Here is a 27,362-nt window from a genome sequence, read left to right as displayed (position 1 = left end):
CCACATTCCTAACCTGCCGCTCTGCAACTTGTCCCTGGAGAGAAGGTAAGCGGGAAGGGAACACCTGTCCTGCGGCAGCACTCGGGCTCCACGGGTCCCACCCCGGCACAGCCCTGACACACGCAGGTAACGAAGAGCTCTGGGTGCTCCCTCACAGCCACGTCAGGGGACATTCGGGGCCTGTGTCACCCACACTTTTCCCTCCACCTACGTGTGGGCCAAACCCTCTGTTCTTTGTGAGGATCCCCAGCAAACTTCATACAAGACGACTCCCAGACTTGAAATGGAAATGCTGAACAGGACGACGGCATTTCGATGCATTTTCAAAATACTGAAAACCACCAACTTCTAAGTCCTCTGCGACAACCTTCTCAGCTGCTGGGACAAATTCCCACCACTTATAAACACATTTGAGGCAAGCCACTGGGAATGGACACGCTGCAAAAACTCCCCAACGCCCAATTACTTCAAGATACTTTATTTTTAAAACAGGTCACAACACTAAGCTTTTGGCCCGTCCTGCCAAAGTACAAGCTACAAACGCTTGCTCAGCAGCGGAGGGGCGCCCCTTAGTAGCATGTTTGAAAATTGAATAAAAATCCATATAAAACAAATATTCAAATAGTTTCCATAGGAACACAGATAAGTGACCCCATCTCCTCGTCTTCCACACTGTTGCATCCGTGCCGACCCTACTTACAGACATCTCAAAACTAGCAGGAATTAAGTTAAACGGTCCCCCCCGATCCCCCAATCCAAGCTCAACTCGAAGCTAACAGTTACAGGAGCGGCACCTACACGTTAACGCTGGCGGAGGCACAGGCGGCCGGGGGGCGCTTCAGCCCGCTCTCCCGGGCGCAGGACACGGGCAGGGGGCTGGCGTCTGGCTCCTCCAGCTCGGCCGGGAAGTCGCGGCTCTGGATCTGCTGCATCAGTTGCCTGAGAGATAGAAGTGGCAGGTTCAGAAACCCCAAGTCCCCCGGAACCGGGCGGTCTCCCGAGCGTCCCTTCCCCGGGAGCCTGTGTGCTCCCTTGGTCACTACATCCCTAGGAAGCGAGTCAGCACACTCCGGGACCAAGCCTGTCTTCAGGACTACCTTTTCTGTAACAGGGAAAGCACAAGTCACGTGCATTCGTGACATTCTATTTACGCAGATATACCCTAGGCTTTTTTTTTTTTTTGAAAGAGTTACACCTCTATAAAAATCTGAGAATACAGACCACTATCACCAGAGGGTTTTTCCACTTATATTTTCCAAATTTCCTCAAGCATATATTCTTAATGCAGGCAGAAAATGAACTATTTTTAAAAACCTTGTTAGTATTTACACCTAAACGAGATGATTTCTTCTGACTCAACCAGACAAGAGCCAGCAGAAAAGCCCAGGAGAAATCTGTTCTTATCAAACCAGAAACACGCGTCGTCGTCACTAACCACGTCGGCCCCGACATCACGTAGTAGATGGTCGGCCTCTGGAACCCATTGAAAGTAGAAGCAGCAGCGACAGTGTAGGCACCCATGTTTTCAAACACCATCCAATCGCCAACATGCATCTCGGGCAGGTCGCAGCGCTCGACAATGCGATCCAGGCCGTCGCACGTTGGTCCCCATACGCTGGTTGAATAGTACTTCTCATCTGGTTTGGGTCTCTGCATCGAGAGAGAAAACTGTTACCTAGTTGCCCTCATTGCAAACACACATCCTCGCTGCTGTACGGACTGTGCTCAGAGACTACCTTCTGCAGAAGGGGCTTCACGTGGGCATGATCGTAGAGGATGCAGTTGAATGATCCGTACACGCCATCGTTCACGTAATACATAAAGGTTTGTTCACTCGACTCCTCTTCATCTGGAAGGACATTTAAGAGTCTCAATTACCACTTTTTGTACCACCGTGCAGCTATGCTGTGCGATGACTCGGCCTTTATACGTACCATCAGAGCCTGTCTGTTCCTTTAGTACGAGCTTTTTGGCAATGATGTTAACTGCGAGCGTGAAGGCTGATGCAACGTAGTATCTGCCAGGCTCGGCTATGATGCTCACGCCCGAGTCGGCCGGGAAGTACTTGTCCAGGGCTGGGTTGATAACACTGGTGATCTGCGAGAGACAGCGAGGGCTGTCACCAAGGGGAGCTCACGGCAGAGAGAAAACCAGTGCTGTGACAGGACGCCAGCAGCAGGCAGGTTTACTGTCGAGCAAAAGCAGCGAAAGAAAGACTGACAGCAGCATCTCCCTGTGGTTTCATGTGATTTCCCTCTGGGATGTGACGGGTAGGATTCTATCAAACAACACTTTAAATTTATTACTGCTTACTGAGGTATGAAGGTGCCTAAATATTTTAATCTATCAAATACATGTCAACAGGACAGAACTCTATTCTGCCCATCTCACAAAACTGTTAACAAGAAGGTGGATCTAAAAACTCAACCACCACAAAATGGTCCATATTTAGTAAGATGTCCATTTTAACTTCGTAAGTGACTAAAACAAAAAGTTCAAAAGCACAAAATTTAGAAAACCCTATCTGGGGTAACGATGTACCGATGTCCGCATGCTCTTTCCTAATCAACTATTTCCCACAATCTGGGGGGAAACAGACTCACTGTGGTTAAGAAAACCAAAGCACACTAAATACAATTTTAAATAACAGAACTCTCTGAAAATATACCAAAACATTTTTATGTTTATATAATTTCTTTTGTTATTACTTTAAATACTTAACTTCGGAAATACATGAAAATGGAACTTGCTAAAATAGCTGTATTTCTGTTGTAAATTACCTCTTCAAATTTAAGCTTCACGTCCTCAGATCCAGGAAAGCCACCACCAATATCAAGCAGATACATGTTGAAACCAACCTCAGCCTAGAGTCAAGAAAAGTCAAGTCAATCGAGCAGCCTAACAAACCATGGAAATGTATGCAGCAGCTGGGTTTAAGCCTCTGGAATATGGAATGACTTCTGGAAAAGGTTAATTCTAGAACTGAGGCTCGTTACCGTCAGCCCCACTCCCCAGCCCGCAGCCCGGAACTGGGTTTACGTATACTCACTCCCATGTCGAAGACACAGCGGGCATCGGAGATGGCTTGCACGAAGGTCTCAGGATCGGTGCAGCCACTTCCCACGTGGAAGCTGGGGCGAAGAAAGGAGAATATGCTATTTCTGAAAATCACTATTTATAGTGGGAGAAAAACCCGAGATGTGCACTGTCCAGTATCTTAGTCTCTGTGCCACCGCCAAGATCTCACCTGACACCGATGACATCAATATTCAGCTCTCTCGCCCGTTCCAAGAGAAGCCTGCTGATTTTGAGTGTGGCACCAAATTTAACACTGAGGCGACAGACTGCTTTGGAATCATCGGTGGCAATCCGCAAAACCAACCTAGAAGCAGAAAAATTGTATCAAATTTCCCCTGACAAAAGACCACTGATAGCCATGGTAGTAATAAAAAGAATCTGTGGCTGATGCCCTCTGATTTGAGTCTCATACTTTTTTCTAAGGATCTCAATTTATTTACTTGGGAGAGAATCAGAGAGAACAGAGGGAAAAGGAGAAGCAGATTCCCCGCTTCCTGCTCAGTCCCAGAACCCTGGGATCACAACCTGAGCAGAAGGCAGACGCTTTACCGACTGAGCCACCCAGGTGCCCCAAGACTCTCCTACAGCTTTATTCATCAAGAGGATTTAAGATTTTCTACTCTGCCTCTGATCCAGCACACTCCTATACTTTATACTAAAGTATAGAAATCTTGAAATTGGAAACCTGAATTTGACACAACGCGTAGATCCCGTATGTGACCCGCCCGCAAACGAGGAGTCAACTCACTTTGCCTTTGGATGTGCCCTGGCAACCTTCATCAATTCAACTTCACTATCGAAAGTCATCATCTGGACTCCATTGTTGGCAGCGTACTTAATCTGAGACACTTGTTTACAAGGATTTGCATAGATAATCCTCTCCGGAGGCACCCCAAGACTTTGTACCAATTGTATTTCAGTCTGAAAAACATGAGTATGTTATTTATATATATGAAACCAATCAATGAAAGAAACAGGAAAATGGGAGTTCAGTCCCCCCACTTTCACTGCTGTCTATTGCCCAAGAAACCCAACTCTGATCTGATCCGCACTGCTGAGAGCACCAGGGCCATCTGAGATCATCATTCCTGAGTCCCACTGCTTTGCTTACCTTGCTAGCACAGTCAAATCCTGTCCCAATGGTAGCAAGGGTCTTCACTATGGTTCTGCTATCATTGCATTTGACTGCGTAAAAGGGGGTGACCCGAGGAAGAGCTTTTAACCATCTCAGATGTTTCTTTAGAATGTCTCCCAGGTCGGCAACATAGAAGGCATCCTTATCATCCTACAGCAAGAGTGGTTGCAGGGAACTCATTAGCAGCCTAATCACACTTCCACATGCACCTCCCCTCTCGTTCCCATCAGTCTCAAGGAACCCGCTTTTCTTTACCCTGATCACTATTACCACAGAGTGATTCGTAGCTAATAAATTCTTAATTACCTAACATGCCATGTTCCATTCCACTTCCTTAAGACCCCACTCAAGTTTCTCACTCAGGTACCCAGATTTTTAAAGTCGCACCGCTAGCACGGACTTAAACTTACCGAAGATGAAACTTCATTAATTTTTTGGTCCAGAATATCCTTGGCAGTAAAGCCTTCATCGAGGAAATGGCAGTCTAACTCTGCATTACTGAAGTTGTTCATGGTTTCTTGAAGTTCCTCCAAAACGTAACAAACTGCAAATAAGGTGAAAAAATGTACTCAGAAACCATAGCAATATTCAGTTAATTTTTTTTTTAATATTTATTTGAGAGAGACCTTTGGGGGGGGGGCAGGGCAGAAGGAAAGGGAGAAGCAGACTCCCCGCTGAGCAGGAAGCCAGATGTGGGGCTCAATCCAGGACGGCCTGAGCCTAAGGCACAGGCCTAACGGAGCCACCCAGGAGCCCCAACACTCAGTGATTCTTAACAATAACCTGCAACAACCATGAATACTTACATGGAAAACTAAGAAGAGATGGAACTTAAAGAAATGGTGGCCAATTTCTCACAAAGGCAATTCTCCGGAATTCCAAATCCCGCTGAGGATGCGTGCGCCCCAGTGCAGCAGGGGAAATGTTCCGATAAACACCGAATTTGCTGTCCGCCTTAGGAACACATCAAATGGAAGATCAGGCACGGACTGTGATGTGAGCACACAGAAAGCAAGGCTGCACAGGCGCTTTCCGGACATCGCTTGCTCACTCACTGGACTTCCGAATCCCATCCTTCCGGGCGTTAAGCCACAGGATTCCATAAACCTCTCCACTATGCAAGGACACTGCAGATTCAACACTAGACTTTCTCAAAGCAACACACTAAATCTTTTAAGATTTATTTACTTATTTGATAGAGACACAGCGAGAGAGGGAACACAAGCCAGGGGAGGAGGAGAGGGAGAAGCAGGCTTCCTGCTAAGCAGGGGAGCCGGATGGCGGCTCCAGCCCAGGACGCTGGGATCATGACCTGAGCCAAAGGCAGACGCTTAACGACTGAGCCACCCAGGCACCCCAACGCTAAAATCCTACATGTATTAACTATACACCTCAAAACAAGCACTTCAAATATTCATGCTAAAAAATCTATAGAAAGCAGGTTTCAGACTCCTCATTTCACTGAAATGGAAAAATTTTTTATAATGGCCAGTTTATTTGATTTCAGGGATACGTTAACTCTTTAGAAGCTTAAGAGAACATTTCAGTAATTACTGAAAGGCGCCTTATAAACATCTACCTTCTGTTTTCCCTAAGTCTTACACAGAAGTTTTAATAACTGAAAGGCATTGTGGAAATGTCTAAGGCTAAACTTACTGAGTGCTCTGAAGTTTCCTAAGAATTTTTTGAGTTCATTTTTATGCTATTTTATTTTCATGCCATGCATATTTTTAAAAAAGATTTTATTTGACAGAAAGATCAAAAGTAGGCAGAGGCAGGCAGAGAGGGAGGGAAACAGGCTCCCTGCTGAGCAGAGAGCCCCGATGCGGGGCTCCGTCCTCAGGACCCTGAGATCACGACCTGAGCTGAGCCTAAGGCAGAAGCTTAACCCACTGAGCCACCCAGGTGCCCCCCACACATGTATTTTTACAGTGAGCAATCTTCATTATCAACAAAATGTATTAGAGCTCCCTTATCAGAAATCAACATTCTTAAACCAGAGTTGCCGATCAAGTCAGTGATTCTGCAATCTCACCTCATCCTTGCTTAGTTAATGAACAATAATCACGTGGAAGTAATTTTCGGCTAACTTTATGAATAACAAAAATAAGGAGGCAGACACGAATTATGAATAAGCAAAAATAAAGCTCATAACATTCAGAGCCACTGTCCTTGGGTCTTCACGAAATGTGGCACAAATTATTGATTTTTAACCTATATAATTTCTGCTAGGCAGGACTTTCTTTTTTCACTGTGCGACCCGCTTCAGTGCCTGCAGCCTACGGCAGAGAGGCCAGGCAATGGTTCGGGGCCGCGGTTTGCTCTGGCATGGGACACTATGAGAGGCCCAGGGGGACGAGCCTGCCATAAATCCAAACCCATGCACGGTTCAACTTGTCCTTTGTTGTGTGGTTTTTTTTCCCTTTCTTAAGATTTCATTTGTTTATTTTTTTAAATCTCTACACCCAACATGGGGCTTGAACTTACAACCCCATGATCAAGAGTCACATCCTCTAGCGACTGAGCCAGCGGAAGAACTTGTTCTAAGACTTGATCTAATGTGACTTTCTGGCATTGTCAACCTCCTACATTGCCGAAACCACCTCTAGGGGAAGTCAAGAGTCTAAGGGGACAGCAAACCCGTTCTGTCTATATAATCAACACTGAACACAGGTTCGCACAGTAACAGATTGGACTCTTTAGTTAGGATCTTATTAAAAAAGCTTTACAGCAATGTTCAAGCTTAAACCTGGGAAGTTATTACTTTGAAATGTTACTGTTAAGTACCTTTTAAAGCTTTATTTTAAAAACTTGCAACACAATAATCTCACCCTTTAGCGTTCTGTATAGCTAAGTTACTTGAAACGATGGGTCAGTGAGCACAAGACAGCACTCTCCTACTAGGAACTTCTCTTCTGCCAACCGCGAAGTATTACACAAGAGACAGACACCAATTTAAGCAAACTGAAAAAAATTTCACAAGTCAACTAAATCATGCCCAATTTTAGCTTTAAACAAAGCCAACCCATTCTTTGTGCTCCCCAGACCTTTCTAAAAAGTTCTGCTCCCCACACTTACCCATTATTTGGGATTCTCAAAACCACCACAAACAGCCTGTTTGGAAAACCTTAAGGGCTGCCTCCTACGGGTCAGACTGTTGCCTGGACTGGGATCTCAACATTCTAGGCCTTTCTTAGATCTCTAAGTCCTTCAAAGATTCCTCCAGAGCCAACTCTGGGGCACAACTAACGGAGAATGTACTACCGTAGTGAAGACAAGGCTATCTCACATTTGAGCTCCAGCAACTCCGGGGAACTGCTCTATCGGGTCGTTTCCTCCGTACACAGAAACTAAGAGAAAATTCCACGACAGGGAGGCAGAATGGCCTGCCTCATCCTAATAGAAGTGAGCTGAGCGACGGGAGCCCGAGACTTGCTCGGGCCCGCTCGTCCCTCTCCTGCACCTGCTGCCGGGCTGGCCACATGGGTTTTAAAAAAAGAATAGCGGTTGAAAGAACCGCGGGCCTTCCCGACAGCTTCCGGCTCCGAGTCCCCACTGACGTGGTTCGGAAGAGGTGAGACGCAGTCCCCTCCGGCCCTGGCTGCCCCAAGCCGGGGCGATCCGGAGCAGGACGGGCCGCGGCGAGGGTGGCCGCCGGGAGCGCGCAGGATCAGGGGGTCCGAAGTCCCGCTCCACGGAGGGACGCGGGCCCCGGAGGGTAGCGGGGTCAGGGACCCGCGGCCGGCGCGACGACCGCGTGTCCCTCGCAGCTCCAGGCGCAGGGTCAGCCCCGGGCCTCCGGCCCGCCGCGCAGGGACACGTGGCCGTCCCCCCTCCCGCCTCCCAACCGCCCGGACGCGCCCCCTCTCACCTTACAGCACTCGGACGCCGCGGGCCAGCCCCATGGAGATGCCGCCGCCGAGCGCGCAGGACCGCCGGCCGCCCCGCCGCCCCGTCAGCCGGCCGCCCGCCGCCTCGCTGCCTCCCGCGGAGGACCGCCGGCCCGAGGTGGCGCCGGAGCTCTGGCAGAGGGGCGGCGGCGGCGGAGGCTGAGGGGACTGACAAAGCCGACGCGCCGCCGCTCCGCTACTTATAGCACCGCGCGTGTCGTCATGGAGACGCACCAGCTCAAACCAGCCGCGATCGGTTCCGTCCGGGCGTCCTCCGAGGAAGGGGGCGGAGCGCGCCCGCGGCGGCCAACCCGCGGCCGGACGGAGGATGGGGAGCGCGGGCCCTTCAACGTCAGCGGCTCCGAGCGCCGGCGGGCCCGCCCCCGGCCTCGCGCCCCTCCCGGCCCTGCGGCAGACTTGCGCACGCGCACGGCGCCGCAGGACGCCTCCGGCGGCCTCTCACCCCTCCCGGCCCTGCGGCGGGCACGCGCACGCGCACGACGCCTCAGGTCCTGGGCCCGCCGGCGCCCGCAGCTCTCCGGGACACCAGCCCTGGGGCAGGAGCGGGCGCCTGCAGGCGAACGAGCCCGAATTTAAGCATCCGCGCTGGGCAGAACTGTTCTTCCTCTTGGCTTTGAGTGCCTGGTGTCCTAGGGCAGAGAAAGGAGATCGCGGGCGCAAGCGGGCCACGTGGACCCCGGGTGACTCTGGCCCCTCCTGCCAGGCGCCTCCTGTCCTAGGAAAGGGGACCTGTGACGATTCTGGCTTCACCCCAAGAATGGGGCACAGATGCAGACGGGGGCCAGGTGCGTGCTGAGGGTCACCTGCCGCTCCCACTGTGCCAGTAAACGTGTCCAGGTGTGTTCCGTCTGCATGGCCCGCCCCGACGGCCACGCGAAGACACACGGGCGGTGTTAAGCCAGAGGCTTGTTTAGGGGCCTTAAGGGAAGGAGGTAGAGGGGCCACAGGCCACCGAGTCCCTCCACTGCCCTTTACTATAGTGGACGGCATTCGCAGTGACTAGACGTCTCTAAGGGCCGGTGCGAGTGCCTCGCTTTGACGGAGCCCGTAAGTCCCAGCACGGCGACAGTCTGCACAGTGAAGCCGGAGGCGAAGGGCTAGGCAGTCGGTTATCCCTGAGTATGCAGCCTCTGCGGGAGGACGATGCCTCTCTGGGATGTGGGCCACACCCCGCTGCTGACCCCAGGGAGGGGAGAAGGAACGTGGGGCACTTCTTTTTTCTTTCATTTTACCATTATTTCCCTTGAAGACGAAGTGCAACAGTCACATCCCATCCTCGAGTGTGGGGTGTGACCCACCCGAGGGTCCCCGGTGAGGATTTAAAGAGCATGGGACGCTAGTCCAGGCAGGTTGCCAGTTTGGTGCGGAGGGACCTTGGAGGAGCTCAGTGCTGTACCCCCAATCCCGGTGCAGGAGTGCTGTGTGAACTTGGGGCTATTACTTCCCTTCTCTGGGCCTCCAAGGAAGTTTGACCAGAGGATACAAGGATGTTCACAGCTGCAAAATCCCTGTGAGGTTTTGAAAAACTTCCCCTGCACGGTCCCCAAGCCCAAGGCACACCTTGCTCAACTTTATTTTTAGAGTCCTTGAGCAGCCAGTGGGTGGGTACCCAGCACGGCTCAACTAGGGAAGGGAGGAGGGGAGTTATCTCCACCCTGACAAGCTTAATTCCTACCCAAGGATGAGATTAACAACCCGTCAGAGAACCGGACCGCCCAGACACAAAACGAGACGGCTTTAGAATCACGGGAAGCACGCCGGTATTTGTCCCCCCTCTGTGAAGAAACATTTTGTCCCAATGACAGACTTTTCCTCACATTCCGTAAGTCTCGCGGGTCCAGTGCCGTGGCCAAGTGGGGAAGAGTGTCCACACCCTCAGCTCTCTTTGGCAGGTCAATCAGCCCGTCATTGCCAGGAGAACATTGTCCCCGCTCCGCAGCCTCCTCCAGGCAGCGGGGACCGGATGTCTCAGCATGCGGGGTCCTGGTAGCGGCCCGGCGTGGAGGGCAGCACGGTCAGCCCCTGTCTCGCCAGCAGCTTGCTGCCCTCGGAGTGTGACCTGGGCTCCTCCCTGACCCTCTGAGCCTCCGTGTCTCCCTGCATCAAGAAAACGTTTTGGGTCAGATCAAGGGTTCGGTTCCCGCTCAGCTGTGTGATTATATTTTAGATTGAGAGGTATTAACGGAAATGAGAGGCAAGTTCTCGATTGAGGAAGCCAGGTGGTCTGCCCCTGTCCTGTTCATACACGCCGCTCACTCCCGGGTCACGTGTATAGGCTGCTGCTCCGGCTAGCCCACGCCAGACGTGGAAACCCCTGCCCGTACTCCATACTTTCCTCTGGGGAGGCCCCGTCTTGCCCAGATGATCCATCTGACCCAGATTAGGAAACAGAAGCAAAGGAAGGAGGCAGTGCTGCTTCCCCGAGCAGCAGCCTATACACTGGCTGCAGGCAAACTCTTGGAGCGGCCCTTGGCCTAGGGTCTGGGAGTTAGCAGGGCGTGAGTCATTAAACCCAGCTACTAACCTGGATTTGGGAGGATAAATCGGTGATGACTAAACTCGGCCTTATTCACATGCGTGGCATTAATGTCTTTCTGCATATTTTCGGTAGACTCTGTCGTCTCCCAGACTCTCTCTTCCCTCGGAGAAAAGCAACAGATCCTTGTCAACTACATGGTGGCCAATGCCTAAAAGTTACACTAACGTGAAGGTGAGATTTTTGTGTTTGGAGCAGAAGCCGTAATGGCAGCAAAAAAAAAAAAAAAGAAAAACAACCATCAAAAATCACATTGGCTGTGCCAGCAGGATCTGTATCCTTGGTCATCCCCCCTAAGCTATAGGACCAACTGCATGTTTTTTGGCTGCCCCAACCACCGAACTTCTTCTGGAGCTCAGGGCTTCCCTTCCCCTGGCTGGGTCTCCGGCTGTTTGTAAAACGCTCTCCGGCTGGATCGGCGTACATCAACAGGCAAGCTCTTACACTCTGATGTTCTAAGAATCTTTCACAATGAGGCTCATGTATAAATCTACTATATATGTTTTTGAACCAAAAAATGAGGCTATGTCTGAAGAAGGGGGTGTTTTTTCTTCATGAACTTATTAACACGAAAGGGCTTATGAAGGTGTATATAGCAAATTCAAATTTAAGGAGTCACCTTTACTGGAAATAATTAAATAACATAAAAGACAACACTCGGTGAACATTTACGTATCCACGCGGTCGCTACTGGAATAGTAGACATTGAGGGCCTCCTGGAAAATAGGTTTGTGTTCTGTCCACGTGTCCAAGGTCATCTGCTACTGCACCAGATATCTTCCCAGAAACACAAGAGTCAGCTCTGGAGTGAGGCTCGTGACCTCCAGTTACATGAAGACTTCCCAGGATGTCTGGGAAAGCAGTCAGGGGATGCTCTAGTCACCTGTGGATGTTTGACTGTGTGTTCTGACGCTCTGTCACTCCCCACTCACTAGCCTGGCCCTCGAATCACTTGAAGTATTTCCAAAAATCCAGTCCACCCTCCTAGGTGGAAAGTGTGCCATCTTTGCCAATATGCAAATGATGTGCCCCAGGCACAGAGAGTTTCCGGGAGGCCCTCCTTGCTCTGAGCAACGCAGGCGTCATCACAGAAGGGGAGCACCTCCAAAGGTGTCTGTCAGAAGCCAAAGAACAGCTCTGTGTAAGGGGAAGTCCCAGGACGTTATAAAGTGTGGTCTCACGGCCCCACCTTGACCCGCCCTGGTGTGGCTCCCCGGGAAGTTGCTGGAACACAGCCCGGACCACCTGGATCCCAAGGGGGCCCTGTGGCAGGTCGGTGGCCACATGGTACATTGCAGAGAAAAGGTGGCCTCTGTCCAGACATTAAGAGCAGGAGTTCATTTGACTGGCAAATTGATGCTCTCCTTCCCGTAGCCTGCCTTCCGAGCTGCCTGAGGACAGAGTCCCAGGATGTCTGTACTGAGCCATGGTTCACATATGCCACCTTCCTCACCCTGACAGCAGGACAAAGGTTTTCAGATCTGACCACTTTACTCGTTTATCTACACCTCTTCCCTGGTGGCCTTGGGCCCAGAAGGTAAAGTCTCGACGCCTTAGCCCGGCACCCAGGACCCTCTGAGGTCTGTCCCTTTCCCAGTCTCCTCTCCTGCACTGGGCCGTGTGCCAGCCCCTCTAAACCACTTCGTTCTGCAGAGCCTGCCTGCCTGCCATCCCAGCGTGCCTCACGCAGGATGGGCACCTTGGGTCTTGGCCCCTGTCTCTTCCCACTCCCATTGAAGTCAGGACCACAGCTTGCTTACCTTCACACATCCAGTTGCTAGCCCAGTACCTGGCACACGACAGCCACTCAGCATTGTTAGGTTGGAGAGAGGGGCTGCCCCCGGGAAATCTATGACTTGTGGTTACGCGGCTGATTAGCTCATGGGAATTTCTCCCTACGTGCTGTCCAAAATCAGAAGGCAGAAAGACACTGAATATTCTTCCTGAACATACAATCATTCATTCATTCATTCAATCCATGTTCATCCTGAGCGTCTCCTACATGCAGCTGGTGTTCTGGGCGATGGAGGATCCCGGGGCTCCCACTCAGGGCTGGCTGCTTGGGCATCTCAGCACACTGGCCAAGGGCCCGGCCTTCCAACCCGCCACCGCCTCTTTTGTTCGATTTTCTCTGAGGCTCCTGGTGACTGCCTGTGACCCCACGTGTCGTGGCCCCTGTGCTGGGCTTTGCCACTGCCCCACTTCTTGCTGGAACCCTGGTGGTGGGAGCCCCGGGGCCTGCAAGCGTTCGGTTAGTGTGAGCTCCACATCCTTGCCATGTCAGACCCAAGACTGAAGGGCCAAGAGAGTATCATGATGGGCTGAGCCCCGGGGGACCCCGGCATAAGGCAACTTATGTCTGGGCTCATCAGGAGAGCCTGTAGGAGCAACTCAAGGGGATGCATTTTTTCCTGGCCCTGATTCTAGGCCAGGCCGCCTCTAGCTGCCAAGGAGGAGATGAGCCAGGGAGGTCCCTGTCCTCAAGGACTGTGCAGTCAGAGGGGAGCCCAGGTCCCAGGTGAGTGCTCTGTTTCTGGTCACCAGCACGGCGTCCCCACGGGGTACCCCCAGAGGGTCCCAAGGACAAGGGCATGAGCAGGCTCTCGTTATTAGAAACAGTGAAGCCTGGGCTTGGGAAGACTCCTGCAGGGCTGGGCTGAGCTGTGGAGGGGCAGAGGGCACTCAGCGTAATGGCATGGAGAGGGGTAACCATCCATATAGCGAGCTTCACTTGGGGAGAGAAATGAGCGCTGTATGATGGGACTCACCCTGGGTACAGCCTCTGACCCCCAGGGGCTGCTCCTTGGTTGCTCAGACAGATCTCAGTCTGCATTTCCCATCAGCCCAACCAGTTCCTCTCTGACAACAGGACCCAGTGATCTTGAGGGGCAGGAGGAGGGCTTAGCCACCCAGTGCAGGTATTAAACATTCCCCTTTGGCATGCCATGCCCTGTATCATTCAAGGCCTCAGCCCACAGTTCAGTGGAGTGAAGTGAACAGGGGAACTGGTTACAGAGATAACAGAATATCTAACAGCTGCAGAAAGCCCCTACCGCCCACAGGCTGGGTGTGAAAGGGAGGAAGGGCCCCCAGCAGCGCTGTGGCCGCCACAGAGAGGCACTGACCAGAGGGGGCTGGACCCACCGAGGGAAAGCAGCCAATGCCAGGGACACTGCTCGAGGCAGAGGGACAGGAGGAGAAAGACATGGCTTCTCCCATCCCCCACTCTCTTCCTGGGACCTCCTGATTGGACCCTGTTGGCAAGAGATCTGGCAAGTGATTTTCAGGGCTCAGCCCCCGCCCCGTCTCCATCCCGCCGAAAAATAGCCCTGACCTGGGGGCTGGGGGGGATGGGCATGAGATCAAGCTGGCTGATGGCAAGGACAGCTCCCTTTCCAAAGGCCTGTCAATATCTTCTTCCTGCTAACTTGGAGGACACGTGCCAAGAAGAGTTCCAGTAAGCACGGGATCACGTTTCCTATTGGCTTGAGCAACAGGGAGAACTAATCGCCTCGCAGACCAAGGAGTGTCTCGGAAGGGAGGCTCCAGATTCATTCATTCAGGAACACCCGACCACCGCCAACGACGCAGGTCCTGTTGGGTCTTTCTCTCTTCCACGCCCGGGGTGAGGGCCCAGCTCTCTTCATGGTGCAGACGGCTGGCCTGGCTCTAGACATCAGACTCAGTTTATAAAAGCAAAGGCTCGTGGAAGGAGGGAGAAGGCATCTCTTCCTCTATCTCTCTTTACCCGAGCACTACCTCTCCCCAGCATACTTCCCTTCCTGTCTCATTAAGTGGAAAGGATCACATCCCCTTGCCTTTCGGTCTCTAGGGAGGAGGGTGGGGTCTCTAGGGAGGAGGGTGGGCCCTCCCCTCCCTGGTAGACTTCAACTGATTTCTATTCACCCACTAGCACTAGAAACCTTCTCTTATCTCCTGCCTCTCCCGGGGCACACCCAACAGTGTCATCGGGGTTGGGGCCACCTGAGGGACCTGGGTCTGAAGGAGGCCGGAAGTCCCAGGAAGAGCCCAGCTCGGAGCTGGGCCTGGAAGAGTGAGAAGCGGCTGGATAAGGAGAGAGAGAGGCGACCCAGATTGGATTCTACAAAGGCAGCTGCTCCAGTACGGCCGCCCTCCCCTCCCCCACCCTTCAAGACCTGAAGTGCAACATGGGCTGCCCTCGGGTTTGTTTAAACTTCCAGAATGAGGCAAAGGCGAGGCAACCTCCACCTTGCAAGCTGGGACGCTGACCTTTGGAGCCCTGGGTCACCTTGTAAGATAAGAGGCTGCCCTGAGGCCACTGTGCTCTGGGAACCCCAGGCCAGGTGAAGAGTCCCGTGCAGATGTTTTCTCCCAGCAGCACTGAGCTCCTAGCCAGCAGAGAGCCAGCGCCAACACAAACTTTAATCCCACCCCAAGGCAGGGAGTCACTTGGCTACCAGATTTTCCCTGCTGAAGATCCAGACATCATGGAGCGGAGACAAACCGGACGTCCCTGACCCACAAAATCTGCACATGTAATGGATGGTAGCTTTACCCCACTGAAGTTTGGAATAATTTGTTACGAAGCCTTTAAAACTGGAAGAAGCAGCTATAATATTCTTACCAAAAATTCTGAGCAGCGCACCTGGGTGGTTCAGTGGGTTAAGCATTTGGTTCTCGGTTTCGGCTCCGGTCATGATCTCAGAGTCATGAGATCGAGCCCCAAGTCGGGCTCTGGGCTCAGCAGGGAGTCAACTTGGAGATTCTTTTTCTCTCTTCCTCTGCCCTTCCCCCCACAGACGGGCATACTCGATCTCCCTCTCTCCATCTCCCCCTCTCTTCTCCCTCGTCTCTCTAAAATAAATAAATCTTAAAAACAAAAACAAAAACTCTGAGCTGGGCTTGCGTACCCTGGTGAGTAGCTCTCTCTCTGGAGAGCCCAGCTTTGGGGTTATTTTCCTAGGACAGGAGTCGGAGAGCTCTGGCGACAGAGTGTACGGATCTGAATCCCAGCCCTCCCTGGCAAGTCAGGTCATTTTCCTGAATCTCAGTCTTCTCGTCTCTAAATGGGGCAGTTAATAGAAGCCACCTCTTGGGGTTGCCATGGGGATTAAATGAGATAATTTACGCAGAGCACCAGTCTCCTGAATTTGACACCTGCAACAGAAAACTTTTTAACGTCCTTCTCCGTGATACAACTAAATTGTTTTCTGTTAGTAACTTCTGCAAAAAGAAGAGAACGAGAATCCGTACCCGCCAAATACAAACATCCCATGTTGCATTCAGCATACCCACCGCTTACACTTTCTATACAGAAACGACACAGGGAAGGACAGAATAATCCAAGCTCTGTCCTGCCTTCACAACCTTGCGCCGTTGTTTATTTCATTATCTGTCGTGGGAGGTGGACACATGGCTTGTTCCCGGGCTGGGCGGGCTGGGCTCGTAGGCAGGGACGTTCAGTGTCAAAGGCAGAACCGTCCTGGGCAACTGGGGAGGACCAGCTGGTTAGCCTCCCGAAGCTCTGCAAACCACGAGAAACAGCAAACACACGCAGCCAGGTCTGTGTGAATCGGGGGCCAGCTACAGAACTGAGAGATTTCCGAATTACCCGAGACGCAGACTAGGACGGTTATGAACCAGGGGAGCAATGAAAACGTTTCACAGACGTATCATTCAAACGCGATCATGACCGCAGCGACTGTTTAGAACGAAGGAATCTTTCAAGGAGGAGTATTTCATCTGTGCTGCTGGAGAGACTTGATGGGCCAGGGGACAAGGACAGCAAGGCCGCTTCCGGTCAGCTTTATTACCGTTTTCAAATTACCTGCAGACCTGGCAGGTCCCTACTGCCTGTCCTCGGGGCAGACGCTCGGCTCTCCCGCCTGTCTGAAGCCACAGGTCCGGGTGAGCAGAAACAGAAGCTCTCATTACCGCTGGCCCTGGGCTCTTGCGGGAAAGTCTTTCCCCTCTCTGGGAGTGGGGGCATCTAACTGTTATTTTGTAGGACTGCGGGACGTAGGAATTCGCATGGTTGTTGGTTACTGGATTATTCCATAGATGATAAGGTGCCTGGTGCCGGCCTTGACATTTGGGAGCGGCTCGACAACAAACAGTTGAGAACTCTCGTATCTGCTTCCGAATCTACCCCAGCAAGTTCCCTCTCCTGGAATGCCTTCCCCTTAGATCTCTGCTGATTGAAATTTGCCTCATCTCGAATCAGTGAAATCCTAGTAACTACATTCCTACGGATCTGTTTACGTCTGCCCTCTCCTGGATCTCAGGGCCATATCTGGTCTTGTCTGGTCTCTGCTTCCTTGACGAGGTGGTTTATTAGCTTTGAGGTGCACATGTTGTCCTGTTACCCCATGGAACTGCACGTTCGCAGGCCAACAAGGCCATATTTTCCCTTTGTTGCATCCATTTAGAAACCAAACACCCACAGTCCCTAATTAGGTCCTCATTTCTGATGTCTGGGGTCCCATTCCATACAGACTCTTGGTGCTGACTTTAGGGTAGACATGTGGTCCCAGATGACATTGTAAGGTGGGTATAAATCCTGGTTTGCCTGGGACAGTTAGCCCTGGGTTATCCTGTTGTCCCTGTGTAATGACTGATTGTGCTCTCTTCACTCTCAACATGTCCTGGTTTGGCTGAGAAGTCTCATTGTCCCCTCCCTCTGAGTGACCCTCCACTCATCTCTCAGATCTTCTCATGGCCTCCTGGGCACTCACCTCCTCTTTCATTGTCTCTCTCCAGAATGCATCTGCCTGAACCCTGTGCTCAGGCCATACACCCATCTCTGGGATTCTGGGAGGCCTGTCGCCAATGACCTTTCAGATGAGTCTGAGACAGTAGCCTAAGCTTTCAAGTTCAAGTGGCCTGAGTTGAAAGCCGTGACTGGGCTTTCAACCAACAGCAGCATGTGGAGGGTGAAAGCAAGACTCAGGCAGGAGGAAGGGAGGAGCCATGAGCTGCCTGGGACCTTCACCGATGAACCTGTCTGGGCTGCGGGTGTGACAGTCACTCTCCCATACAGCGAGGACACTGTACAGCGAGGACAGTTTAAATCGGTACCGCACTTACCGAATGCAATCTTGCAGTAAGTACGAGAAACCTTAAACATGTTGTACCCTTGAATCTAGAAGACCCACTTGTAGGGCTCTACCTATCCACAGATAGACTCCGAAAAGCAGATGACATTTTAGTCACAAAGGTGTTCATGAAAATGTCATTTATAATAACAAAAATGGGAAACACTTCAAACATCCAACATGAGTGGGAGGAGGGTAAAATTATGCTGTAGCCGTAGGATAAAAGAGTACTCTGTCTTTACAAGTGTGTTTGTAAATGTTTTATAATGATTTGGACAAATGTGCTATGTGATAATGTGAGAACAGATCTATGAAGCTGTGTTCTGGGTAGAACCAGTCTGGCACCTTGATGTAGCTGGAGAATTTCTCCTTGTAGGATGGCCTCACTGTCCCCAGCTCTAAATTTTCTGACCACATGTAGACTTAAAGAGTCTCCCACATGCTCTTGTAATTTGGGCCTTTCTGATTGGCTCCCCAGGTCTACATGATACGCTCTTGGCACCCCCTCCTGACAGTGGTGCTCACTTTCTATGCCTGTACCAGTCGATTGTCTGTTGATGGAAGTGTTGGGTACTTCTTTTTTTTTTAAGATTTTATTTGTTTATTTGACAGACAGGGATCACAAGTAGGTAGAGAGGCAGGCAGAGACAGAGGGGGAGGAAAAGCAGGTTCCCAGCTGAGCAGAGAGCCCAGCCCGGGACTCGATCCCAGGACCCCAGGATCATGACCTGAGCCAAAGGCAGAGGCTTTAACCCACTGAGCCACCCAGGCACCCTGGAAGTGTTGGGCATTTCTGCTGTCCAATATGGCATCTGCAAGCCACATGTGGCTCTTGAAATGAGGCCGGAGTGACTGAGACATCAAATTTATGATTATATTTCATTTTGATTAGTGTAAACTTTTAAATAGCCCTGCCTGGCTGGTGGTTACCATGTCGGACCCCGAAGCTCCAGGGGAATGCGATCAATGTTGATTTCAGACGTACAAATTGCAACATTTGTACAATTTGTACAATGTACAAATGCCCAGCGGCATTTGCGTTTTGAAGACCCTCCGAACCTACTGAGCCCGTGACCTCCTTTCAGCCTGGCCCTCCAGAAACTGTGTTCCCAGGACGGGACCCCGGCCGAGGACAGGATATTCCTTGGAAAGTCTGTTGACTCAGCGCTTCGGAAGCAAGTGGGAACGGCTCCCTGAACCACAGGCTGGGCAGCCTCAGCTCTGACCTCCCTTTGGATGAAAGCACCCCTGGAGCTCTCTGCTGAGGTGTGGGACGTTGCCGGAGTCTGAGAGCCGCCCCATGACATAATTTTAACTTTTCGAATCCACTTTTTCATGCTGCTGGACAAAGGCACTTCCTCCTGCTTATAAAACCAAACCCCTTATTACACTAAATGGACTCTCCTCTAACCATTACTCTGGTGAAGCGCACGCTGGCCGGATGAAGGATCCGGAGGGATGCTGAGTTGCAGATTTGAAGCCCAGGGGAAGTGTAGCCATCCCTGTCCCCCATTGTGAAGTCACACATGGACAACTCCCATTTACATCACTGCACGAGGCTCACAGAGAGGCCTTGTGGCTCACTGACTGCGGGGGTGATGGCTCCTTCCGGCTTAATTGCACCTGTGCGCTCGGGAGAATTACAGTGCTCTGACCTGCACCCTGCCAAGAGCTTGGCCAGGTTGCCTCCCTGTTCCGAGCCTCACTTTTCCGGTCTATAACATGGGAGGGAGAGACCACTGACCAAGGAGCCCTAAGGTCTCTGCAGTGCTGACTTCCTCCAGGTCTAAAAGGAAGCAGAAAGAGGGAAAAGTTCCGCTCCGTGGGGTGAGTGGCCGAACTCGGCAGGAGCTCTAGCTTCCTGTGCACGAACAGAGCCGGACTTCTTGGCGCTTTGCAAGCACCATCTTCATGACCCGCCTTCGCGGAGAAGGAAACCGGTCGGCTTAGATAAGGCTCGGTAAACGCCCGCTGCCTTAGCTAGAGAAGAGCTGAGGTTTTGAGGCAGACATGCTAGGTTGGGTTCGGCTCTCAGGCTTGCCGCGCAATAGCCGTGTGACCTTGGGCGAGTCACGAATCTGGGCACCTCTGCTTCCTCGTGTGTAAAATGAGGAAAACAATATCTGAACAATATCTGAGCCTGTCACTTCTTGGCGTTCATGTCTGCTCTAATTCTTGTGCAACAACTGGTAGTATTAGCATTATCCAGAGTTGGAACGTGGGTGCCGAGACCACGCCCACTGCTTCCATGTCAAAGTAATTCTGCGGTCCGGAGCCTTCTGACCGCTCAGCCCCTGCCTTGAGACCCTCCATTCCCGGAAGAGCTGCAGCCCGTTCCCCACGGACTCTGTTTCCATCTGATTGGTCCGTGTCCGCGTAACGCCAGTTGTTAATTTTTTAAAAATTAAGAGGCTTTATTTTTCAGAACGTTAGGTTTACAGAAAACTCGAGCATAAAACAGAGTTCTCATATACCTGTCCTCCCTATTATTAGCATCTTGCATTAAATGTGGTATGTTACGATTGATGAATCAGTATTGAAATAATACATTATCGTTAACAACACATGCTTTATTTTAATCAAAAACAGATTATAAAGATTGTGTTTGCCGGTATGTCTGCCGGCCTACAATGAAATGTCTTCGGCTGAACATTGGGATGATCTGGGGAGCTTTCAAAATACACCAGTGCCCAGACCCCCACCTCAACAAGTAAAGCAGAAAGCTTGGAGGGGAGTGGTGCCCAAGCATGACCCGCAGAGCCTAGAGGCGGTCCTAGTGTGCTACCAGGGACAAGGACCACTGTCTCCAGCCAGCCCTGCCCTGCAGAGGGAGGCCTGACCCACAGGAGGCCTGGGAACTTGATAGAAATCCAGATTCTCAGGCCCCTCCCCAGACTTAGTGACCCAGAACCTGTGTTTTAACAAGACCAGGGAGATCTGTGGGTGCACAGATGTTGGAGAAACAAAGATCTAGAGCACAGGCTGTGCGAGTAGGATGTGTGATGTCACGTGCTCCCCTCCCAATTCGGGGCCTTCCCGCCCCCTGGGAACCCATCCAAAGGATGAGTGACGGACCTCCGCTCTAGGTCCACACACGGGAACGTTTAAAATTGTCAGGGGTCGGAGCATCTGGGTGGCTCAGTCAGTTAAGCATCTGCCTTCCGCTCCGGTCATGATCTCAGGGTCCTGGGATCGAGCCCGACAGCTGGATCTCTGCTCAGTGGGAAGCCTGCTTCTCCCTCTCTCCCTCTGTCTGCTGCTCTGCCTACTTGTCTCTCTCTCTCTGTGTCAAATAAATAAATAAAATCTTAAAAAAAAAAAAGAATTGTACTGGGTCTCTAGGAAAGGAATGATGTCCACTGGGATATCATCTCTGTATGCTGTTATGGAGAGGAGGGATTTTTCTCTTTACTTTTTACATTTCTGGATTTTGAAAAATGATGAGAAGCTTGTCATTTATGTATGTATGTATGTGTGTCCTTCTTTTTGAGTTCACCTTGTTTTAGACGGGAAGGGGCAGCGTTCAGAGGTGACCATGGGTCCAAGCCTTTGCTTGACTGTTAACTTTTGTCACAGAGCAAACGACAAGAAGACCCGGAAGAACCCACACCCCAAAACCATCTGGCCACCCTCTCCCCATTTCCTTACTTATTCGATATTTATCTAGTGCTTCCGGTTCATGAAAATGCTTCTGCAGGCTTGGTCATCTTTAACTCTCGCCACAGCCCAGCAAGGCAACGACCCTGTCCAAGACGAGGAAAGGAAAGCTCAGGGGAATCCTGTGCCTCTAGTCCAACAGCAGGTGCACATCCAGGCTTTCTGTCCTGAGATAACCGCCTGCAAATGTGCTTCTTTAGGTCTACAGCTGAAGAACAAGCACACAGTTGATGCCCGGTGAAGATGTACGGGCTGAACGAACAAATTAAGGGTAGGGAAGGTTACTCTCTGGGTCTCCAACCTTGAGTTCTGGAAAGTTCTTGTGATGGCCTCCGCAGAAATGACCGGGCACGAAGGCATCATTTGCCTCCAGTGACACCCAACTGTATCCACCCCGGTCACTAAGTGTGGGCCGCGTCTCAGATCTAACTGGAGTCTGCTGGGGTGAGCTGTAAAGGGGCTTCACAGCCCTGCCCGCTTCGTCCAGTTCCCCTAAAGGCCCCAGGTGAGGCTTTACTGGCTAAAGGCCCTCGAGATTCAAGATGGTGGTACCAAGGCAAGGCTGCTCAAGGGCTCCCCCAGGCCGTATGCTGATGGCTCAGCACCCACAGCAAGGGTCTGCCGGAGAGAGACACAGGATGCGGGATGGCTCTTAGGGGGCTGGTCCTGTGTGAGCAGCTGTGGGGAGGGCTACTGAAGGTTTTGGATGCACTTTTACTGGACCTGCGCGCACTCCTAAGTGAATGCGATTACGACAACCAGGATCTCATGGGTTCTAGGGCCATCCAAGACTAGTATTTTTTTTTTTTTTTTTTTTTTTACTGACTGGTGTGCAGCATTTCAAACATGTGAGCTGAGCTGGTTTTGTAGGCGATTTTGGGCAACTGGTCACCTTTCACAGGAGGGTCTCTAGAAACACACACCGTAACTGACTTCCACACGAAGTCTTAGAACACAGAGCCTTCTTCTAAGTTCCAGAAGGGGGCTGCTGCCAAGGGGTCAAGACGCGAGACGGGCTGCGCGCACTGCAAGGAACGCCATCTGTCCTCTGAAAATAGCGATGTGGACGGACCCCATTTCCACCCAGCCTGCGCGAAGGACATGTCTCCTTAGCCGTGATCGCTTGGCCTCTCCTGGCCGCGGGCGAACACTCTTGCACTGAAGGCCTCTGCTCGTCTCACTGGAAGGAAGCCCCTTTGTGGGGAGGACAAGGTCCACCCCGTGGTGTCGTCTGCCCCTTACGAAGTGTCCCCACACCACGTGCTGAAGAAACAAGTCTTGTTTGGCTGTGGGGGTGGGGGGCGGCCCAGGAACGATGCCATGCTTTAGCTCTAGAAGTTCTGCCATCTAGCGGGGGACGTAAGCTCCGTATGGAGATCGGTGCAACCCAGGGCAGAAAGGGACAAGGACAGACATGCAAGGACAGAGGGCTTTGGCTCTAGCCACAAGCATGGAGGGAAGCTTTATGAAGAGGGGCACCTGGGACCCCCCCTGGCGAGGAGCAAGTGCTCACCCCTCTCCTCACGGGCCTCCCTGCTCCTGCTGCCAGACCCCCTTCCCCAGCCCACCTGGTCCTCCCACCTCCTCCAGGTGCCTTCCGACGCTGCCTTACTCCTGCCAGCCTCCGTGGGGACCCGGCCGAAGGCTCTGGGCGCAGGTTGGCTTCGCCCCGTGTGGTGGAGGGCGGGCCGGGCCACCCAGCCCGCTTGTGACGGGGACAGAGAAAGGGCAAGTCCGGGAGGAACGTTGAGCATCAAGCTGACCGAGACCTTGAGTGTCGGGGAAAGAGGTTCTCGTGATAAGTTCAGATTCGAAAAGCTGTCTATTAGAAATATGCTATCTGTAAGAAGTAAATTTTATTTATATATTAAAAAAAAAAGATTCAGCAGTTGAGCCGAACAGAACACACAGGAGTCCGCAGATAAAGGAGAGAAATAGGGCCGGTATTTTAGAACTTGTTTAAACCTTAAATGTTGCGTGACGATTCTTATTTTTTAAAGAGATCATCCAATAGGAAACTGTGTTAGATTTTTTTCAGATTTGCCACCCCTGAGAGAATCCTGAATGCTCAAGCCGTGGGACTGAACTCCAGTGCCTGCCCCTTGCCGAGGGGTGCTGGGGAGGGGCTCCTGGTTTCCCAAGGTTCTGCTTGTGGCTCAAACAAACATGGGGGCAGAGGGGATCCTGGGACGTCAGGACACATCTTCATTGCCCTGGGCCATTAAGCTCATTGAGTCCAACACTCCACCTCAGGGAGGAGGGTCTGAGGCTCAGAATCCAAAAAAGGCAAAAGCAGCACCCACCGGGGTGAGAGGCAGGGCTGGGTGACCCCCAGCCAATGCCCAGTGGTCACAGGGGTCTGCGGGGAGGGCTCTGGTGACTGCTGGTGGGTGTGACAAAGACCTGGGGGAGGTGTGGCAGGGTCTCACGAATCTGAGCCCGGCTGTTGGCAAAGCCAACAAGGAAACAAAAGAACAAGGTAGCACTGGTGTGAGTCGTTCAACTCCATGACGGTAGCGTGTAGGCAATGACCAGGCAAGAAGACGAGTGGGAAGAGGACATTAATGAGCACCTACTGAGTGCAGACCCTGTGCCAGGAGCCTTTTGTGTTCATCAGCTCATTTAATCCTGGCAACCAGTCTCTCTACTGATGAGGAGACTGGGGTATAGAGAGGTTGGGACTTGCCCAAGATTAACCATAAGTCAGTACAGAACCAGAATTCAAATCCAGGCTTGTCCAACTCCAACAGTAATGTTGGAGGAAAGTGAAGCATCCTGAGCCATCCCAGTGTCTCAAGCCCCAGGGAAGGAATTTTGCTGCCCGTGGTAAGAGGCCGTTGAGTAAGGACGGACGGAGTGGTGTGGACAGGCCGTTAAAGCCTTCTGTTGGCGCTCTTTGGAAAGGGTGTCTGGAGGAACCATGTCCCTTCCTGAACTGTTACATAGAGCGAGACCTTCCTAGGAGAGTTCCCAGTTAATTCATGCAACCAAGAAGAGAGGCTATGAGCTTGACCTGGCTTCCGATGCAATAGAAATCCCTTAATCTGGGGTGCCTGTGTGGCTCAGTGGGCTAAAGCCTCTGCCTTCGGCTCGGGTCATGATCTCAGGGTCCTGGGATGGAGCCCCGTATCGGCCTCTCTGCTCAGTGGGGAGCCTGCTTCCCTTCCTCTCTCTCTGCCTGCCTCTCTGCCCACTTGTGATCTCTGTCTGTCAAATAAATAAATAAAATCTTAAAAAAAAAAAAAAAAGAAACCCCTTACTCTCCTGCTGTTGTCCCATGCAAAAGCCACAGCCTTCCCTGTGACCCAGCCAGCTGCCAGTTGTCAGCTGGCCGATGACAAGATCACCCCTCTTGGAACCAGAACCTGGTTGGCGTTCTGGTCCTACTGTGTGACCTTGGCCATGCCACTCCACTTTCTGATCCTCCAGTGTCCTCACCTGCAAGGGAGGGGTCATGACATCAGCTCAAGGATGACCACAAGAATTAATTTAGAGGAGGTGACACGGGTAAAGTGTCCCTGTGCCCGTGCCTGGCTCACAGCAGATGCTTGCTCGAGTCCAAATAGGAGGGAAAAGGGGGTCTACCGGCCGAGACAGTTTTGTAGCCGAGGAGCGTTCTGATCTGAGAAGTGGGTTTGGAGGCTTTGCCCAGCTCACCTGAAGATAGGCCAGTACCCGGGGGCGAAACATGAGTCAGCCTCATTAATTCCCCATAACGCCTGTAAGGCCAACAACATGTACTTACCATGGGCGCTGCAATCAGTTGAGGCCTCCCCATCAATCACGCCTGGGGGCCCCCGGGGAGACCAGCGGGGCAGCCCCGGCAGGCCAAGTAGGGCCTGAGACAGGCGTTTTGCGGTCTTGTTCAGACTTAGCTACTAAATGCTCTGGGGCCTTTGGCAAATTACTTAACTTCTCAATGTCTCGCTCTCCTTATCTGTAAAATGGGGTTAATAATGCTTACCTACCTCACGGGGCTTGCTGCAAGAATTAATTAAAGTTTATGAAGTGCTTTGAGATTCCTGGATAAAAGGCCCGACAAAAGTACAAAGTATTATTATCATAATCTAGTAGGCTATAAAAGATAATTTTGCAGGAAAAGGCAAAATTTTAATTTCCATACAAGCAGAAACAAAGGCAGATATAGTCATAGAAAGTTTAAAAAAAAGTCTAGAAGATAATTTATATAATTTTTAAAAATTATACCGTGTTTGCTCCCTGCCAATAATCAATGCAGCATGATAATTACAGATCTCAGCCAGAGGCCAGCAAATCGTAACAGTAAGTGTCTAATACGTGTGCAGAACCTTGGATTGAGGATTCTCTGCGAGCTATCTCCTGGAATCCCATGACAACCCCACGAGATGAACGTCATCTCCCCAGAAGAGGACTCCAGGACAAAGTCTAGAATCTTCTCCTGGCCTTGGTCACTGCTCTTGGTGCTTGAGCTGGGAGGAGAGCTTGGTGACACGCTGATCTCCCTTGGCGGGTGGTCTTTAAGCAGGTCAGAGACACGACCACGAAGGGAAACGGAGACAGGTGGGGGTCAAGTTGTCTGATGGGAAAGCAGAGGTGTTGCCATTCTGCTTTCCAGCTCATGTTCAAAGGCCCAGCCCTGCAGAGAGCTGCCCAGCCCGCCCCTCTAGGCTTTTCTTCCTGAGAAAAAAAAGGAAACACCGTCTCCTCCGGCCTCTGAGCTGTGTCGGGAGAGTCAATTACCTTCTTTTAAAAACATTAATAGACGATAAATAGATAGGGCTTCCAGATGAGAAGCCCGTGTGCGGAAAAGTCTATATTCTTGCTTCTTTCATCTCCAAGATGAAGACTAGCCCCGTGCGCAATGAAGCCCGAGACTGGGAAGTCCTGGGGCAGGACGGACAGGCAGACCCAGGCCCTGGGGCGGGTTCTCTCCTGGGGGGAAGAGTGGGATAGCCATGGGCCTGGGGTCCGAGGAGACCTGGATCGATTCTAGCGTGGCCCCCAATCGCCGTGAGATTTGGGGGTGAAAGTTAAGCCCCTGTTTTGTATTAGTCATGCTTATAAAGCAACCGAACCCGAGAAAGACAGTGCTATTGTGTTGTCGATCAGATGCCCCGAGAAACAAGAGAATGCAAGGTAGGCAGAAGAGTCATATAATTTCATCGCTTCTCTGGCAAATTAAAAAAATAATACATTGAGACTTGAAAATTATAAAATGAATGGGTATCCACAGAAAAGAAAAGGGTGTATCCGCTTTGCTCATCCCAGGATCCCGGACGTCTGGGGAGCGGTCTGTGCTTGCGGGGGAAGCTGTCTGAGGACAAGGCGGGGGTACCCAGAGGCGACGCCGAGAGCACCATCGGGGTCACAGCCCACCCAAGCTGCTTGCTCTGGGCACCAAACGGAAAGAGCCAATAACTTCCCTTTCTTCAAACCTCAGCTTTTCCACTCGTTTTCTCTGACTCCGGGAGTATTTTCATTTCTCTGGGCATTTCCTTATCTGGAAGACAGGGATGCCCTCCCCACGGCGTGGCCGTGACCGCTCTGCACCTGGGGAACTGCCCACTTTCAGGTTCCTGGTCCTGCGAGGCTCCGCCGGGCCCCGTCTGGACTGGCTCCTTGCTGAAGGTGCTTTTGAGAAGTCTCACTTCATCGGTTCCCTCCAAGCGATCTATGAGGTGAAGTGTTAGCATCTTAATTTTACCTTCCAGAAAAAATCTCCTTCTTCGGAAACAAAGGGAGCAAGATAAAATCTGAGACGTCATGGGGCAGACACGAGAGCCTTCTCTCGGTCTCCAGGGCGCACGCAGCAGCCTTCCGGGAAGGATTTGAACAGGAAGCCGCGGGCTTGGAGAGCACCTGGCAGGCGGGAGCTCGGAGACACTCTGTCATCTCCTGCAAGTGCCCGCATTCCTGGGCAGGTGACTAAGAGCCAGGGAGGGTCCAACACCTGGAGATCACGCCAATGGGGCTGCGATCCCACCAAATAT

The 27,362-nt window shown here is 51.7% G+C and overlaps 1 protein-coding gene across 1 annotated transcript; it reads right to left on the bottom strand.

Annotated features, from left to right (window-relative positions):
- Positions 1–462: 462 nt before the first annotated feature.
- ODC1 (ornithine decarboxylase 1) lies at positions 463–8,379 on the bottom strand. Its single transcript, XM_080812944.1, has 12 exons — positions 8,085–8,379; positions 5,020–5,167; positions 4,624–4,757; positions 4,190–4,363; positions 3,827–3,999; positions 3,248–3,382; positions 3,050–3,131; positions 2,781–2,864; positions 1,935–2,097; positions 1,737–1,849; positions 1,436–1,650; positions 463–939 (listed from the first exon to the last, which is right to left on the bottom strand). The coding sequence occupies exons 3-12, from the start codon at positions 4,723–4,725 to the stop codon at positions 795–797; spliced, it is 1,386 nt and encodes a 461-aa protein (XP_080669070.1). The 5' UTR covers positions 4,726–4,757; positions 5,020–5,167; positions 8,085–8,379; the 3' UTR covers positions 463–794.
- Between the last annotated feature and the right edge of the window lie 18,983 nt (positions 8,380–27,362).

The sequence above is a fragment of the Martes martes genome (assembly GCF_963455335.1).
Source record: "Martes martes genome assembly, chromosome: 9".
Classification (NCBI taxonomy): domain Eukaryota; kingdom Metazoa; phylum Chordata; class Mammalia; order Carnivora; family Mustelidae; genus Martes; species Martes martes.
This window is presented reverse-complemented; position numbering and strand designations above follow the sequence as displayed.

Excerpts from the sequence above, each read along its gene's own strand:
- ODC1 (XM_080812944.1), bottom strand. The coding sequence starts at position 4,725 with ATGAACAACTTCAGTAATGCAGAGTTAGACTGCCATTTCCTCGATGAA. Across the intron at positions 4,000-4,189 it reads GATTTGACTGTGCTAGCAAG|ACTGAAATACAATTGGTACA; the intron begins GTAAGCAAAGCA and ends CATGTTTTTCAG. Across the intron at positions 3,383-3,826 it reads AGGGCACATCCAAAGGCAAA|GTTGGTTTTGCGGATTGCCA; the intron begins GTGAGTTGACTC and ends TTCTGCTTCTAG.